General features: G+C 45.9%; 1 protein-coding gene across 8 annotated transcripts in view; it reads right to left on the bottom strand.

The window, feature by feature from the left end:
- The window catches only part of LOC120948133 (collagen alpha chain CG42342-like), an 85,438-nt gene that overhangs the window by 25,375 nt on the left and 40,775 nt on the right, over positions 1–19,288 (bottom strand). For 7 of the 8 annotated variants that reach the window (XM_049607363.1, XM_049607364.1, XM_049607365.1 and 4 more), the window contains exons 3-6: positions 16,596–16,631; positions 16,036–16,071; positions 2,039–2,074; positions 1,643–1,714 (exon numbers count right to left, since the gene is read on the bottom strand). In XM_049607363.1, coding sequence (XP_049463320.1) covers positions 1,643–1,714; positions 2,039–2,074; positions 16,036–16,071; positions 16,596–16,631 — 180 coding nt within the window. The remainder of the gene's footprint in view (positions 1–1,642; positions 1,715–2,038; positions 2,075–16,035; positions 16,072–16,595; positions 16,632–19,288) is intronic. The other variant, XM_049607367.1, reaches the window with a different exon arrangement.

Raw genomic sequence — 19,288 nt, 5'->3', positions numbered from 1 at the left:
CGTACTTCGGCCGGGCGTGTCTGGCCCTGCGAGACGCTGGCTGTCGCGAGCAAAGTGTACATTCGCGAAGGACTTAATTAATAAATTGATTCAGTGTTTCCCGAACCGATCCTTGTTTACTAGCGGGTGGTGAGGGTGGCGGTGGCACGGATTTCCACTTAAGATGACATTGATTCGCGATGGGTTGCCAGCGGAGAAATGGGGAAGCGTCCGGCTAGCGACAGTTGGGGTTGAATAGATCCAGACCCCACTAGCTGGCGGCCATTTTCCTTAACGGTGAGCGTTGGTCAAACAGCGTTCGGTGAAAGCGGTTTATCTTTCTATTGAATCATCGTTCATTGTGTTTTAGCAAACTGCTTGTTAAGAGTCGCCCGGTGGCGGCCAATAAAAACGCAACCAACCGATCGATTTGGCAGATTATGGGTCATTTTTGAGCAGCAAAATAATTCGTGTGGGTGTGGTTCAAATTATGGTAGAGTTGGGAAACGAGGAAGGCCGCCTCCTTGAGCTTACCGAACCCACAACCCTACTAAAACGCTTTGAAGTGTGCCATCGAAAGGGCAGGCAGGCTGGCTGGGTGGGTTCGGTTAATTAATTAATCATAATTACATCGTCATCTGCGTACACTTGTTCGCAGTGATTGGGTGGCCGACAGCCATGAACCAAATCCGTTCATCCCATTGTTCAGTGTGCAATCATGGCTGCCCCCAAGAACAACGTCCAACGTGTCAGGGACGGGTGTACGCTGCCTGTACGCCAACGATGTTGTTTGCCGGAGACTATTATCGTTCGGTTATTATAACTCATCGGATCGTGCCCATTCTGCCGTCAAATGCGCAACCCGTCCGCTGCAACAGATACCGACTCGATTGCATCGCCCAAGACAGGTCAAGGGGCACACGGGGCAGAGAAGGCAGACGACAGTGGCGACGGTGCATGGAGACATTTCTCAAATTAACCTCAACTGCCTAACGGGGTGGACCAGTGTCGATGGGACGACGGCTTAATCTACTCCTTTTGCCAGGCAGGCAGATACAGTGTGCACCGCTGGGTATGTCTCCAGGGAAGCAGCAATCAAATAGACGATTTGTCAAATAGACTACATGAAAAGGAGTTGCATTATGTCCGAACCACACTGTAGGAACACACAGTTGACCGAGCCGCCGTGTACCTGAGGCGAAACCATTTTCCAACGCTACGCATTCCTTAGCTCGTTACGTTTCATTACGGGGGGTCGTTGTGTTAGGCTCGGGCGATTCATGCATACCAAATGCACACCCTTCGCCAGTGGGGATGACGGTTCCAATGCGCAGCTCGCATGTCCCGGGATGGAAGACGGGGCAGTTGGGGATGGTGGGAAAAATTTAAATCAAATTATTATCAGTAACATCTCGACGTGATGGATGCTTCGTCCGGTTGTGTTTCTTACTAGCCGAAGCCGGGGAAAACCAAGCCAGCAGATCAAAATACTGGGCAAACACGCCGGATGGAGAGAACGCACGGATGGGTGGAGAAACCAAAAGGAGTGAAACTAGGCAAAAAGGAAGGGAGCTGAATTGAAAAGAAACAGAGAGGAAGGGAAAAAACTCCAATCCAGCATCCCAAAACGCTGGAATGAGCAATTGGTGCTTAGATAAATTACCTTCACCGTCTGGAACACGTCTATCGGAGGTGCGCCAACTTCACCTTTCGAGCCCTTGTCGCCCGGTCGACCCTTCGGTTGGTTTTTGTGCCGGTTTAGAAGTGTGATGAGTGGAGAGGGAGAGAGAGAGAGAAGAGCGAAAAAAGAAAGGAAGGAAGGAAAACCAACATTTTAATTGAATCGTCCTGTTCCTGTTGTACCGTGCCGTGTGTGCCGTGTTGAGCGTGTGTCGTACCCGAGTCGCCTGACGTTGTTGCCCCCGTCCAGATTAGACAGAGCATAAATTGAGCGGAAAAATAACGAAATGCAAACAAATGAGTTTGCGGTGGGGGCTGACTGCTGGAGGGATGAACATCACACACACACGCGCGTTACACATGCAGACAAGATACTTACCGGTTCGCCTTTTGGTCCGTCCAAACCTATCGGACCCTGTACAGGACGGTTTCGTTGTTCCACGGTAGTAGCCCGGATGGAGTTGTTTGTTATAGGTGAGGCATGGAAAGAGAGAGAGAGAAAGAGAAAGGAAGAATGTAAGAGAACAATTCGATTAGCCGTGGTGTCATCTTCCCGTTAAGGATTATTCCCCGTTCCAGTTCCAGGCGTTAGTCTGGCTTATCGCAGAAAAGATACAGTACCGAGTAATAAATAATGAAACGAGATCATGCCCGGTGATAGTTGCAGTCAGTTCCGGGTAAGATTGCTTGTTCCTGGAACGTACTGAACGGTTTGATGGAATATGTAGATCCAGTGCGATGGAAAGCAGCCAATCTTCATGACCGTTTAGTCTTATCGGCAAGCTCACCGTGCAAAATAACAAACGACGATGGACTCTATTAGCTCGGAGAAAGTATATTTAAACATCCGCTCCGGTAAGGATCGTGCACGCTGCCGGAAAGACTTGAGAGGAAGCAATGGTAATGCAAATGGCCAGTGTCATATGCAGACGAGGTGCGTGACAGAGCGATCGTATCGAACGATGGTAGCCATAATAAAGTCCATGCTAGCTTGGCGATATGTGTGTGTGTGTGTGTGTGTGTGTGTGTGTGGATGTGTGTTTGACTTCCTGAATGAACTAACTAATACACTAGCCGGGAGTCGTGCGCCATCATGTGACAGGTGCCAGACTATTTGTGCTACACAACGAGCGAAAGGGGAGGGCTTGTTCGATAAATCGTAAACCCCAATGGCCGCCCCATCATGAGGTGCAAATTGATGTTTCATTTATTCGATTCGACGGGAAGCCATGCAGCTTGGCAGACGTGAAACAGGCGGGCAGACGGATCTGGTTTGAATATAGAATTATTATAATGATAACCATAAAATGGAAATTTTGTGTCGTTTGCAACATTCCCGGCGAAAGCAGCAGCTTATCGGGCAGCATTTGTGTGGGTATGTGCGTGTGCGTGTACAGAAACACCTGTTTGTAGTTCGTGAAGGTACAGGACTAGGACCAGGTCTAAATTCAAACCATAACGCCCCACACAGCCTGTGTGCCTTATTTACGAGTTGCATAGAAAAAAAAGAAAACATTGAACAGTGATCAATTTTTATGGGAAACCATTCGCCTCACCCAATAATGCTGATCCTTGCTAGGGACTATTTTACGATAAACATCCACCGGTAACGATGGTACGATTCGATCTAGCGTTTTAGGCACGTGTTACACGAGAATGTTCGACGCAACGGCTCCAAGCGTTAGAATTTACTGCTTTTGGCAGCCTATCGCGGGGCAAACTGATGCTGCCTACTACCGCGCAACAAACGGAGAGCGGACCGACATGAAACCAGCCCAATGTAAATATATCAACTAAATTTGGCAAGCAACATCGGCGGATGTGCCGGATGAGAATGTGCGTATCGTTTTATTATCGGTGGCTGGCGTAGAATCCGGACGGTTTTTGATGGTAGCACAGAGCAAACACAGTAAACCATCATCACTCGAACGGTCCCCGGGATGGCTTGATTGAGCGAAGCGCACCGAGCTGACCCCCGCACCCTTCCTGCGAAAGTGGGAATCTTCGTTGTGGTTGTGCTCGGGATTGGGGAGGCAAAGGCAGTAGCCTCGTGCCCTCAGGGGCTTGAAAAGTATGTCGAAAAGGAACCTTATTTACCTTTACTCTAGCATCCCTTCGGCTTCGGCTAAATGAATTAACATGTGTTGAAATGTACCAGGCGAGCCTTGTTTATTCGTCGCGCAAAGGTGTGTGTGGGTGTAAGGCTGGGGCAAGGATGCGAGGTGAAATTGAAGCACAAAGTTGGTCGATCGATTCAGCTAGCTACCACAAACATGGTTTAAAGCCAGTGCCTCTCTCGGCTAAAGGGATACTCCTCGCTACCGTTCTACGTTGGCATATTGACGGAAGCATTAGATCAGCCAGTGGAGTGCTTACGGTTTATGTGCATGTATGTGTGTGTATGCAGTGAAGCTCTAAAGTATCCGGTACTGGCGAATTGTTGAGGGAATTCCTACCCCTATAGGATCCGTTCGATGGAGTTCGATTCGACCGAACACGGAGGAGCCCCAGTAACCCAGAATGTCGTCCCGCTGCTCGGTTTTCGGTTGATTTGGGTGAAGTTTATCGGTAAAGTTACCTTCATCAATGAGCATCCCTGGTATGCCTGGCGGGGATGGTTCGTGGGGGGTGGAAAAGCTACGGTGTATGTTTTTTGTACGTTCGCCCTCACTCCCGGCATTGAGTGTAGATAAATGTTATTCAAATATCTCCATCTAATTTATATTAATTTAATTCAATTTGCTGCCTTCCCCTGTCTGCTGCTTGACTCGTTGTTTTCGGATGAAGCTAAGAACATTCCGATGGTTTTCGGACGAACTTTTCGTTTCCTTGAACACAATCAAGCTCTTGAAGGTGACATGAATGTAAATTTACGGAGGAAAGTTTGGAAAGAAAAGTATAAATTGTTTTGTTTTTATAAAGTTTTTTATAAAGTTCATTTCGGTTGTTTTTTGCTTTCAATAATATGGATGGAAGTGAAGCCTCAACCCTATACACCACTAAACTTCACATAAATTTGAGAAAAACCTTTAGCAGCATAATATTTTGTCTAATCAAAGGAAGACAACCTGCATAAGATACTCGCCATCACAACTCAAACATCACGGGCGAGATCGAAGAGTATGAATTAAAAATTGATAAAAGTTTGTTCTTTTTATCTCAGAAAGACTTTTTGCACTGTACCCGAGGGCAACAACTGTTATGGATTCTTGTCACACTCAGCCTGCATCGGTGCATAGCAGCTATTGGTAGTACGGCGCCGCTTCTGATACTGTAGCTGCTGCTACTGTTACTTATGGCGATGATAGTCATCTACCGTCATAGAAAAACTAGGACGCTAAAGTATCCTCCGAGTTAATAGCTTATTGAAAAGTTTTCTCTTTGATAGCGTTTCCACTTCACCTTGACGATGAACGGGGCAGAACTCTGCTCCGACAGGTATTCATCCGCCTCATCCTGGCAAGTGGCGTGCTGCTAGCGTGCAAAAATGCCTTTTTTTAAGTATGCCCCACTCTTCCGTGCACCATTGGAAACCACCTAAAGGCTTCTCAGGTCGCTGTGTGTGTGGTCCACCGTTGCGCTGTGGAAGGTTCCCCAAAACTATCGTTTCCATTTTAGTGCACGACCGTACCACGGTAGTGTTTGTTCTGCTGGACCAAAAGTTGCACTGTGAGAAAGCAATTTGCCCTCAGCACATGCATTTGACCTTTTGGAATGTGCTGAGCAATTTCGGTAGTTCACACAAGAAACACCTCCCGTTGACCACCGGTGTCATAGTTTTACACCAAGCGGGGTAATTATGGAATGATATACTTCTTCACGAGTTGCTTCAAGCTGTTTTAGGGAGAGCGTCCTTTGCATGCCAAACCTTAGGTCGCACTACTGTGCTGTACAGCTAAAAACAAAAACCATCCAGGCGTTCTGTTTTTGTTGGCGTTGTTCCGGAATAACACATAAATTTAGCTCCGGGCAGTGTCGTTCTACCCATATCCCTGGTTCCTGAGCCGACGTTTACCGAGTACAAACGGCTAAAGGTAATGGCAGCTTCGTTGGCATACGGTTTTGCTAATTCCTGCTGTTCTTTGTCCACGTGCTATGTGTTTGAGGGATGTTTTCTCCATTTTTGTTTGTCGGACTGCTCATCTTCCGCGGCTGTTATTGCTGTGTATCCGCTGGGCGTACCGCCGCCATTGCGCCAGGACTGTTAATCCACAATTTTATGTCCCTTGGTTTCCGCCCGGCACGAGCCCGGTGGCGGTTTATTATGAAGAACAGCTTTTGCACCCCCGTCCGGTGTACAACATCCCCAGGGGCGTTTGTGCTTGGTGGTGAAATTAAAACTCAACACTCCGACGGACGAACAAAGCGGGCTACTTCATCGCTGCTACCTGCCGCGCGGGCCCAGCAAAGTCATAGATCCACGGAATATGGTGCAAGAATTTTGCACTTAATGCAGACAAACGGTATGTACATATTTCGCACATTTAGCTCATTCGTACCATCCGTTTCGTTGGTGTTTTTCTGTCCCATGTTTTCCTATCTGTTTCCTCATTTCTTAAATGTGGTCTCGGTCTCGTCTGGGTAAGGCGGTGGTTTGAGTAGCAGAACGTTCCACGTTCCGGATGCAGACATGTTGCAACGTAAAAAAAACCCTCCACTTTAGCCCTGGAGGCATCGTTTGTGGATGGCAAACGTATACTTTGTGTGCAAAAAGTAAACTCCTTCCGCAACGAGTCGAGGTTCGTGTGCGTGTGTCAGTATGGCATGTTTTTTTGGGCGAGCATACTTGTAATACGAACATAGAGCATGGACACGAGCGACTAGAAGCTAGGGCAAGGATCAAGAATAAATGCATGTAAATGCTGCAGACAGCACACATTTCCCAGCGGAGGGGACCGTCCGCACACAAACACACTCACCGATCGGGCGGGATGCTTGTTTTCATTGTTGAAATTAAATTGTTGCATACGGTTCGCCTAACCGAATTTGCTGCCAGCATCAAATACTCTCGTTGGGCGACAAATCCCTGTGTCTGGCACATTCTCTTGCACATTTTGCGCCCAACGGGTGAGAATAATTTATCAGCAATTAGGTACAACGTCGGAAGCAGCACTTGTAACACGGTCATGCATGTGTGATGCAACGCCAAACGGAACGTAAGAGCAAGAGAGACTTCCCATAAGGATGAAACCCTTCTTTTTGAAGGATTACAACATGAGCTGGGTCGGGCGAGATCATCTTCCGGATCGCGACACGTTACGGTTTGTACCGGGAGACGAAGTTGTTTGTGTAAAAGTCGCGACTGCAACTCGTCACGGCTTCGGGGATGGAGCCGTGGGGCGAACCCGTTGCAGAGCATCCGCCCGGAAAGGAGAAATGCTTTCGGATGGGAAGCTGTCAAGAGTGATCCTTTCCTTCGTCCGCGCCGTGCTAGACTGACTGGCTCCCTGAGACTGTTAGGAGTGTACTCGAGGAATAAAGTTTCCGACACCGAAGGATGCTTGAGCTGCTGCAACCCAGCAAAGCAAAAAACAGCACACACACACATAGACTTTCCCACGGCTTCACGGCTAATGGGCGTCCGAAGACACGGGCCCACATTTATGCAATCTGACTTTTCATGCTTGCGAGAATGCCTATTTGCAGACCGGGCCTAACTCGTCAGGCCAATGCTTTTGCTGTTCAGGATACAAACACATGCACACCTCCAAGCTAGCAGTGTTGTTGGACCACTAGAGTGGCATCCAACGGGCCGCTTTTAAGCTTACCCACGAGCAGGTCAAGTGGTACCGTCCTGGAAGAAATAATACCACAGCTCCGCATGAAGGATGTCGGCTTTTAAGTGAGCGTGTATGGAGTGACTTGATCCATTCACGTCCTTTTGCGTTATCGGCACGCATGGGTACACAAAAATGGCTCTTTGGTGGGGAAGTAGCTAAACAAAAAAAGCACTGGGAACAATACACACAACACTAAAAGGATTCATTCTCTTCAAGCACTTCCACTTCAAATGGCGAAGAAAGGAAATGGCACACACGGTTAGGAGCTTATTAGACCCCAGTGGCTACAAAGGAGGTGACTACGTTTGGGTCTTGCTTCGTTGCTCATAACATTTAATTGGGCTACTTATGATGGTCTCTAGCTTGACTAGAGAAAAATAAGCACACGTTTAAAGCGTGTTTAAATGCATCACTTTATGTGCGGACCAATAGTTAAATGGCCGAATGATTGTGTGCTATTTGGTTAGTACTATCAATGATTGTAATAGTTGCACTGGCGAGTAGTACCCAAAAAATTGTCAATAAAGTGTCGATTGAGCCTGTAATAGTATCTATCGATAACTGATCATGTTACAGAATCTCTATACCACACAACAAAATAAGAAACCTCCATTTAAATAAATAATATGGTGTACTAATCAAGTATTCATATCAGAAGGTAAAATACTACCTGCTCGTAACAAGGCTAAAGCAACTACTTGACATTATTTTCCCTTGCCATAATGACTTACAAATCACCTCTTGAACAGAGTTGACTAAATGTTACGAATACAAAGTCAAGAGTTTCATCTGAAAATGACTATAAAGCTTCACTACTTGCCAACTGGATTAATAATTTCCATTCATAAAGTTTTATTTTAAACATTATTGGTGGAATTGAAGTTGGAAAATGGATGGAATAAAAATTTAAATACATTTAATGACAATATGAATCGCCAACATCAACTTCAAAAAGTGTTTTTTGATAGCTTCCACCAACAATTGCACAAGTTGTATACCATCGTTAGGAGCAACATTAAATTCAACAATGCCAAACAAACGTGTCCATTCTAGAAATCATGTACCAATGTTTAGAGTCGTATAATTTGTTTAAAACAACTTGTGATAAGGATATAAGCAGCAAGTGGGGGATGGGTTGTTGGAGCCAATAAAACCTATTATTCTATGTTGGAAAGTTTTTTCCCCCTTTGTCCCCGTTGCTTGACCATCCGTTGCGTTCCAGAGTTCACCATAATTACACGAGCGAAGCCCTCAAGAGAAATGGCTCCCGTGGAAGCACAAACACGTAGACACCCAGTGAAAGAGTTTCCAGTTCTATTTCCCCCAGGCAAACATTTCCTGCAACGTACTAACGTATGCTTAGCTGATGTATGATTCTTCTTGTTTCCTTCGTAGTCTCCCTTCTCGGACACATTTCCCGACTGCCCTTGCCATGCAGCGGCGGATTTGTCTGCCGGAGCACAGTCTGCTAGTGTCGTGTATTAATAATTTCTGTTTCAACTTTTCCATTGCAGGCTAGGGGCACCTGCACTGGGGGTAATGTTAAAGGATGCAGCGAGCCATTCGTAGAACAAATTTTGTTCGTCCTTCGGTGTCCTCCCATGACCCTAGAACTATCGTCTGCCGTAACATTTCTGTGCAGAAGGAGTGCATACCCTTGCCGTCGTTCCATCTATCACATGCAATCATGTAGCAAAAGGGACACTCTGGCAGAACCCCAGTTTGTTTGAAAATAGCGAGCATTGGATAATGGAGAACCCACCGGCCGTGGAAAAGCGATCCAATTGAAGTCGTACGCAAAAGTAAGTTTATGTACGTGTGTATTTCTACACTAAAGTCCGAGACAAAAAAGAACTGGCAAACCGCACAAAAGTCTTACTATATGTGCCAATAAATTCCAACGCGACTCGGCGCACTATCAGAGTGTTTGTGCAGGAAACCAACCGGAAGCCCTGTCCAGCTTTCCTTCCGACAACAGAACTGGGTTCAGAGTTAGCTTGGTCGGCCCAAGAAAGGAAAAACTTTACGGCCAAAACATGAACATCTCGATTACCTAAAACACATATAGGAGGGGCTCGTAGCGGCTACGCCTTTCTTCTGCATAATTGGCTATTAGAGATTAAGCGGAACTATTTTTCTTCTACCCAGACGCCGAACCATCTTCCGAGTAGTTCGTTCTTTGATCGTTCAAGCGATTAAGCGAATGCATTCTTATTATCACCGTCGTCTCGAGACTGCGACTCGGTCGCAGAGAGTTCTCTCCCATTCGTTTCCACAATATCGTGGCCACAGAAAGTCACACTTTGCCAACCCGGAAAACACTAACGGCTGGTGAATGTTGATCATTTTCCTCGGCAGGCAGCAGAGATTGGGCTGAGATGATAAATTATCGAAGCGAAGAAAACTTACGCCTGAACGCCACTAAGCCGCTGTCGGAGTAGGATCATCATCTATCACAGCCAGAGCAATCGCAATGGCGGTGGTGCGATACATCCCGATTACCTTTTTTACTTCTTCCACAACCACCTTCTCGGTGCAAGTGGAGAATGATTTGACGACGACTTAAGTGGCGGGGAAAAAGGCGAGAATTAACATACCCCATTGTCAGCGCCTGTCAGCGGATCGTATTGTAGGCAATAATTTAGGGGCCCAGTTAGACTCGATTCCATCACAACCCTCCGCGAGCCCCTGGGATGGAATGAAATTTATGTCAACAATGCTGCGGCCGCACCAAATACCAACACACCCGGGTTTGGCTGTCGGGCTGTTGTTGGGCGACTGGAAAATTCGTCTTCGCTGCCGGGCTACGCGGGGTAAAACACAACAACACTGTCCTGTCTCGGGGTGAAAATTGGTAGCGACACGATCCATTCCGAATCGCTCCTCAGATTAATCATCCACCTCCGGCTGTACACTGGTGTTCCCTCCGTGTCTATTCGTGCAATCGCCTGTCAGCACCGTAATCCCATCGTAAGCCCGGGTGACAAACCATTTCGTACCTTCGTGCCGTTTCACTCCTCTTCGCTCCCTGTTACATGGACACACCGAGCCACCGCCGAGGGCATCAGGTCGGTACAGTATCGGACATTAAGATAGGACCCTTTTTTTTCAATGCACCGTGCACTTGTTTTGCCACGTTACTCGTGTTTGTGTGTGTGTATGTGTGTATGTGTGTGTATGTGTGTGTGTGAGTGTGTGTGTGTGTTTGTGTGTGTGTGTGTGTGTGTGTGTGTGTGTGTGTGTGCATGTGTGTGTGTGTAGTAGTAGAAAGTGAGTGTGCTTTTTAATGTGTATTTGCAAGTGCGCGGGTTTGTGTCTGAAAAACATAGCTTGCCATGATGTCATATTGCGTTGAAATTATTCTTATTATGTGTGTTATCATGTGAAACATTGTGCGTTTACACTTGGATAAAAACTAAAGTTTGCATCGACAGCAGCCCTTGTTCCTCGGACGAAAACGCAGGTGTGCTGTTTCATGAATGTGAATGCGACACCGGTGCGAAATGGACACACGCACAATAGCAATGAACTCGGCATTCTCTCACAGGTGTTTCTCCAGTGCACGCCATTGAAAGGCCTTCGTGCATCTCTGCGTTGCACGTTGTGTGCGAATGGTAAACTTTGTGCGTGCATTGAGCTGGCGCGCAGTTGTTCTTTTCAATGGGCGTTTTGTTTCATGAGCGCGGCAGTATTCTGTTCTCGATTTTGAAGGGAAGACGCTTACTCGCGTACTCGTTGATAGTTGTTATCCATGCGATGTTTTCGCTGCTCGACAACGATGTAATTCATCGCGTATAGAAGTAGAACGCAGGCAGAGCACGGGATCAGCCGTGTCCAAGTTTTTAACCAGCGCGTTCTTGACGGTCCAAGCAAGCAATGTTAGTAACAATGGGTTGAGGTAAACGTTGTACCGATTATCAGCGCCATATGTAAAAGCGAATGGCTGCTGCTGGCATTAAGCGCAAAAGGATCGAGTTCGTAATGGAACGATCGCGCACTTTTGTGGCAAACGCGCTTCGGACAACCGAAACGTGCTTAGACAACTGAAACGCGCTTGGACAACCGAAACGCGCAAGTCAACCGGTCGTCCTCAGAAGACCACGGCGAAAGAAGACCGTAACATTGTTAATATATCGAAAACACACTGATCGCGAGGGCGGTGGTCCTGCTTATCACACCAAAAACCTAACCCAAAACACAAAAAAGCTACTTACAAATCTATCCGAAACGACCTACTTGTGAAACAAACACACACATCAATACACATTCAAACATACATCCACACACACACACACATGCACACACACATACACACACACATACACACACATACACACACACACAAACACAAACACATACAAACCACACATAAACTTGGCCCAACGGGTGCACGATGCGTTAAAAACCCAATGCCCTATCTTTCTGTCCGATACTGTACGCGCACGCAGCCCGGCTGAGTCAAGATTTGCCGAACAGATTAACACCGACTGAGGTTCAGTTAATTTATAGAGCTTGGCATTGTTTGGAATACGCTTTCACTCATCGTGCTGCTGCCGTTGTCTGTGCAGTCGCTGGTGCAGTGCCAAGGGGGGCCCAAGCGGTGCAGCTGACTAGCCGTTTGTAAACAAATCAACACCAACGAACACGGCCGCTCCCGAAGGCGCGAACCACGAAAAACTGGGCAAGATCATTAGTATTCTTGGCAGCACGTTGCAGCACGGAATGCACGACGGCACATTCACGCACGACACGTACACGGTTCGAGAGACGGCGCAGAATGTACGCTAGAAAAAGGACATTGCCTGGAGCTGTGCTTCAGTGCCCGGGTCTCGGTACGTTACTGGCAAGCTACCTTCTTTTTTTGTTTGCACAACGAATCCTTTGTGTCCTGTGCTCTGTTCTGCCATGCCGCACATCCTTGGAACAGTGGCCATATTCATGGCACACGTTCTCAGAAGCTGGGAGGCTAGGAATCGAACCACTAGAGAAAAATCTATTAAGCTGATACCGATCAAATGCTCGCTGCCCATCCTGCGTTGGGACGTTTTTCCAGCAGCGCACTCCCAGAGAACAATGTCCCGTGGCCCGGACAAGCACGCCAAGTCGTTTGGGGAGGGGAAAAGAAATTAAATCACAATTTTCAACATGCTCCGTGACGCTGCATACAGACTCAAGAAGTGTCTGCTTATGGCACAGCAAACCGGCATGATGGGGCAGAAAAAGGTGGCAAGTCGATTGAATGGATTGGAAACATGGCAACTGTCTGGAAGTAAGATACTATTTGGTATGAGAAAAGAAAGGACGAACAGCGCTTGTAAGTGATTTATTCGAAAAATGCATTACACAGGGATGAATTTTCCAGTGCAATTGATTTGCTTAAACGGCGAACAGCGAAAGTTGTCATGTTGTCAAATGGACGTTAGTTACAGATAATTTGATATGAATTTCGAATAAAATTCATCAAGCTTGTTCACAGGAATCATGTTGAAATTTTTGTACGAAATCACGCTTGACGAAGCAAACGTAATCGAATAATTGCAAAACATGGGAAACAATCACCATCGCCTCCTGTACGGAAATGAGAAAAAATGGCCATCTTTCATCCCCACTTATCTTTATTACCTTCATTTCGTTGCCCCTTTGCAAGTGGACACCTTGAATAATCTTCAAAACCAGATAAAAATACGGATTTCGTGTAGCAATGGTCTTTTTACACGTTTCTTACAGCCCAAGGACGCTACTGGGCTGAAATGATTCAGAAAATTAGTATTCATACCTTCCGAAAAGTCCTTTGTCCCGTCCTGGGCTGTGTGGGAAAAGGCAGATGAAAAAAAAAATCTCTTTCCATTCTAGCCAAAAGAACAGCAAGACAAAAAAAGCAGCTACCATGGCTGTGTTTTCGGTTTTTACTGCAGCCACACTATCTCCTGCTCCCAGCGGTGGAAAAATAAATTTGTGTGGACCGGAAAGTTGTCTCCGCATTCTTTTATTTGCCACAAACGTGCAGCCGTTACCCGGCCAGGCTACAGTGCTGGGTAAAGTGCGACGAACGCTCGCGTCCAGGATTGATATTGCGTCGTTTGGTGCAAAACTTTTACCATCATCAATATTGCTTACAGAATAGTTGGCTGCGGCAAAATGTTGCGACCAGCTGGCAAGAGCCGCTCGGTGTTGAGATAAGCGCTATCATCGAGACAGCAGAGTGTTGTTATACTATGTAGAATATTGTTAGCAATATCTGGACAATTGCAATAGCACTTAATCGGTTCTATTTGTGATATTTTGCAGCTTTTGCTTTCTAGAGCTTTTGCTATTTTCGTATCATATTATTATCTACAGCTATAGCCAATGTGTACTCATGTATATGGAAACTAAAAGAAATGTTAACTTATTCAGAAAATTAGGCATTAGTTAATTTATATGCTTTCAGAACATATTCAGCCACGCTGAGATGCAGTTTGTCAATTTTTTGTCATAATTTGCTACAAAACCATATTTTGTTGTATTAGAATCAAATTGATGAATTTAGTTTGTAGCGAACTAATATAAAAAAATGCTATTAAATTGTTCATAATTGTTATTTAACAACAAATATGAGCACGGTTTTAGGAATGAATAGGACGATGGAACAAACATTGAAACGTAGGCTTTGGCCTTAAACGAACCGATGTGATCCGAAGCGACCAGAAACCATTTCACTTCAATATTTCATCGAATAAATCCGCCAATAAATTGCTCGATTTAAAGCGAATTCTAAGATGGAAAGCGTATGGCGATCGGTGCTCACCGGTTTTCCGAAATGACCACAACGCACCGAAGTTGCACGGAAATTTGCATCAAACTAGCACCACGACCTGGGTTCCTTTGAAGCCCTGCAAGGATCGAGCGAAATAAATCTTACCCTTCAACGCAGATTCAATTACCGAGGGTGTAGTTGCACCATACGGCAACACCGAGCAGGCCACTGTACATTAGCCGTGAGAGGAAGAGGGCAAAAATGCACCCACACGGTCACTCACGCAACTGGCCATTCGTCAAAGGATGACTTTCGAAACAGCGAAAGGGTACGTGCGCATTGGTCGTATGTCACTGTTACGATTCGAACGGTCCGTCCAGAGCACCAGCTGTGGCTTTCACTACACAAGGCCCGAGGGCATTTGATAGAACCAACGCCTCTTGCAGTTGCCTGCATGTTCCGCGTACGGACGCTAGTGAGTGAGTGATTGAAATTGAGACTGATTGCCCGATTCGATTGACTTCGGCGGTGAGCGATTGATTGGGATGGCTTTGCCACAAGGGCAGCACATCGTCCACCAGAGTCACAAATGCAACGCACGAAATAGTAAAGTTCCGGAGGTAAAGACTTCCGCTTGGACAACATGCTGCGTTTGGCTTGGCTTTTTCTCACACTGGCACATTCCCTTGACGGGACTGTAACGATCCGCGATGCAAATGGGGCGAGCGCTCCATCGACGGCGCAGCTAATTTACGATTGCAGTGGTTGTAATTTTCCCGCGAGACATGATTGTTTTGTAATCTTGACCACAATATCGCAGGGAAGCTTCCGACGGTCCGGCCCCCGTCAATTGGCCGCCAGTGATTGGACCCGATAAGTTGATAATAAATTGTTCTCCTGCTGCCCTTTTCCAGGCGTATCTTATGCAGTATACCGACGCACTATGCCGACAGCACCGTACTGTACACTATAACAATTATTCCTTGTTTACTTATGCGTCGCTGGAGATGCGATATGTGCATGGACTGCTGACTCTGGGTTAATCGATGCTGGGGAAGTAAGTTTCATTTCCGATATTAAATGCGAATGGTCCGAATGGAGTTTACTGTGGAGAGCACGTTTTGGCTGCGGTCTCTTAAAAAGGTTCGGTACACCTAAACCGCGTTCATAAACAACAGCATGTAGGCCCGCTCTAGATCCATAATCATTTAGTTCCCACCATCTAAACCAATCTAACCATGTACACCCGACTCGCTCGAATTGTAAAGCGCATTTCACACACATACACACTGAGTTTTGTTGTTTTTAGCGTTCGTTTCAAACAAACGAAGGCGAAATCGGAAATTTCGACGGTCGAGGATGCATCCTGAGCGTTGCAACCATTTCGAACCGTCGTTGATCGATCGTTCGATCAATCGAGTGCGATCACGGGATGGAGAGTGATTGTTTTGAAATCATTCACCATAACAATAAATAAACCATCCGAATGTCTGTGTGTGCGCGCGTGTTAGAAACCACCCAAGGTAAACATCACGCGCCGTGGGAACACGGAACTAGAGCGGAGATAAATTTAGGGCATTCTCCGACCAGGGATCTGGACGTGTCAATCTAGGGTACCGTTGCTGTAAATACTTTTTGTTTTTAAATTGAGCACTAGCATACACAAACAAATCGAATAGTATTACGGTCGTATTAGACGCGGTGTGTTTTTGCTGAACAGTAAATAGTGAAGATTTAGTTTAGCTTCGAATGAGTAGATGTCGGAACTGATTACAAGAGTAGAGTTTATTTTTTAAATAACTTCTATCAAATGGATAACTTAATAAGACTTAGATTAATGGAGTGTTAAATCATTCTTACCATTAGTCCTCGATCGCCTTTCGGTCCTCGGATTCCCTGTTGGTGCAGATGAAGGAGATGCATCGGCATTGATGGACATGCAAAATGGCGTGCAAACAATGGTAAATGTGGATCAATATATGTTCTATTTCTATTTAAATACTCATTCAGTATAACAAAGGCGTTTTGATGTCTTTAAAATAAGAATTACTTGAGACAGTTCTTATATAGCTTTGGTAATGGTAAAAGCTTAAACAAATAATTTCGTGCCAGGTTTGCTAAAAGAATGACTAAATATACGGAATTTATTTAAAATATGGCAAATTGTTGAAGATTTTCCTCATTAAACACTGAGATGGATTTCAACGTGCCGTGCATACCGTATACGAGGTGTCGGAGTTGAATTCTACACCATAGCACATTCATTTCAAGCAAGAAAAATATTTAATTTAATGTATCGCGATGCAATGCATCCTCGTGCATGAAGCGAGGTCAAGCAATTATGATTTGTGAAAATTAATTTGCCTGCATTTTCCTGTATCCTGAAATTCTGCACCATGAACGCGTACGCAAGCACTTACCGGTAGTCCGTTTTTGCCCGGTGGACCGGTGGGACCCTGCGAATGAATACAGAGAAACACAGAGAAAGTGAGAAAATTGCGAATGGAATTGATTAATTTGCTTGTTAAACAGACAACATTAAAGTGTTTTGTTATTTTGTAGCGTAAAAAAAGACATATAAGAGGACACCATTATGAGCATTCGAGTGCGTCATGTGTTGCAGTGATTCGGTTCAATCGTTGCAGACGGCAGCCGGTCCACACTGAATTCGCCCGAATCTGAGGGAACGGTTCCTCAAGGTGATTAAACCGGTACAATCAATCAATTCATCGCCGCATCTTTTCGAAACGGAGAAACTTCCAGTTATAAAACTATAAAAATACGTCCAGCTGACCTGTTTGCAGCCTGAAATGAATTGATAGTTGAGTCAATAACAAAGCGGAACGTGATCGTCTTGAAAAGTTGGGGCGCCATGAAAGTTGAGACAGACCGAAATCTGAAGGTTTCAGTTATCGTACGTTGCAGAAGAATGCACTAGGAGCAGTAAATCCTTGATCATTTTTATTGCCATCAATGTTGAAGATCGTTTAAAAACCTCACATGTTCTATAAGGCGACCAAACAGAAACGGTGAACTTTAATCATACATTGATTGGTGATAGTCTTTTGAATGGGATTTATCAGTTAAGAGATTTTAACAGTACATTAACCATTCAAAACTGGATTAGGATGGATATCTCTATCAAAGAATTAATTGTTCGCTTCAGAAAGGTAATGAATTGAACGACTGTCTCGTTTAGATGATGTATGCGCCTTGATGTCTGTAACACGCTTTTCGCATGCATTGTAACTGAAACCATCGAATGTATCGTACTTGCAGGGAGCATTCTGTAACGAAAACTGTATCCTTAGCACAATCCACAGCCGTCGTTCAAGTGCTGGCAAGACGAATTAGCCACACTTCATGAAACCAGCTCCGGTTCTCTCGGCTGCCGGTGAGTTTGAGCATTTCATCTACGTCGGAACCGCAATTCAAACAAGCTGAGCTTAGGATTATCTGTCGACAGGCTGTTGCTTTCCGTTTGCTATATTCGCCCGAAGCTCTTCATGTTCTACCCGTTCCCAGTCATCTGATCCGCAAGTCTCTCCTTACAACACAGCTCACCAACACAACCAAAAGAATACAGCCCAAAATGCAATGCAATCATTTGGCTTTATGATTCATGCAGCACGGGCATTACCGACACGAGATATTAGACGCCGTGCGCTCCTGTGCCATCCTGCATGTTCAGATTCATTCGACTTAGTGATGCATGGTTCACTGCAGCCAGTAAATAGTTCCCCGATGATGTTCCTACTCGTATGCGAATACGTCCACGCAGGGTGAAGGAAACGAGTGTATGGTGGAGGCCAGCCACCGTGCTCTGCCTGGTTCGTTCTCATTCCCTGCTGCACGGATCGGGTTACGGTTGAGCTAGCTAATAAAAGTTTCAACATCCGCTTCCGGTCCCCGATCCTTCGGCACACAGCTTGCTTGTCGCCGTTGCGGTTTGCGCTTCGCTCAGCAGAAAGAAGACGCCCCGGTCCGGCCATAACCTTTTCATGAGTTGAAATGTCTTGCCGAGTTCGTTGCTTCCATCCAGCTGGGAACGTTCCTTGGGCAGTGGTGTGCTTTAGTGAGAGCTTTCAGACCAACCACCAGCCAACCACGTTCCATCGATGGCCAATGGCTTTGGGCGGGCAGTGGACAGTGCGCTTGAAGCAACGACGGGGCAATGCGATTCTTGCTCATTCACCCACGCCCCCTTTACTTCCCCCAGCGAAGTAGAACATTCAGTGTTGAAAGACGCTACTCAACACGACAGTAGCGTGCGGGCGGTAGAATAGCTTTCAAAAACATTGAACCGATGCATATTACTTGGGAAGCAAAGTGCTCATCGCAACACTTTTGCACCACTGAACGACACCGCAAGCCAGGGAGAGGACAGATCTACTATCCCTTATCTGCCTGCCAGAGCCAAGAGATTTGATGAGTTTTTCCAGAGTGCATAATAAAAGCATCCCACAATCGGGAGGACTACTCTCCCAACGATTCCGCTGGCCATCACCCGGAGAGAAACCGCCAGAACATCTTAAGCCCGGTTTGTAGCGAACCCTGCACCCGATCCGAAGTGAATCCTGCCCGAGGGTGGAAGTTTGCTCAGACAACAACACCAAACACCCGAGACACCGTGTGTGTCATCGTCAAGTGTACAGGAATGCAGAAAAGTTGGCAACTTGTTTAACAGATGATAGAATTACAAAAGTTTTGTTTGCTTTTCGTGCTCGTCTGTTCTGGACGACAGGTGGAAATCGTATCTTTGGATGACCTTCCTCAAGGGAGTTCTCAGCTTTTTGATTGTAAGGCAAGCAATATTCACTATCTTTTTCGAGCGGAGAGTAAATGGGGGAAGAAAATGTCGGGTGCAAGTTTGAATAAATACTACACCGCTCTGGAAATGCACATCTAACCCAAATGGCGAAGGTTGAAACTATTTGGAAAACTTTCCTATCGCACACTGACTATCGCCAAGGTAGCAACGAGACTTGTGAATAGAGTGCGTTAGTTTTGGAGTTGTAATTGATGGGTTTTACAAGCATTAGGACAAGAACGCCACACATGCTCCAGCTTTGAAGGTACGGGTGGCTTCGGTAAACAGGACGTTAGTTGTGTG

The sequence above is a fragment of the Anopheles coluzzii genome, chromosome 2 (assembly GCF_943734685.1).
Source record: "Anopheles coluzzii chromosome 2, AcolN3, whole genome shotgun sequence".
Taxonomy (NCBI): Eukaryota; Metazoa; Arthropoda; class Insecta; order Diptera; family Culicidae; genus Anopheles; species Anopheles coluzzii.
Note: the sequence above shows the minus strand (reverse complement) of the source record. Positions and strands in the feature narration are given on the sequence as shown.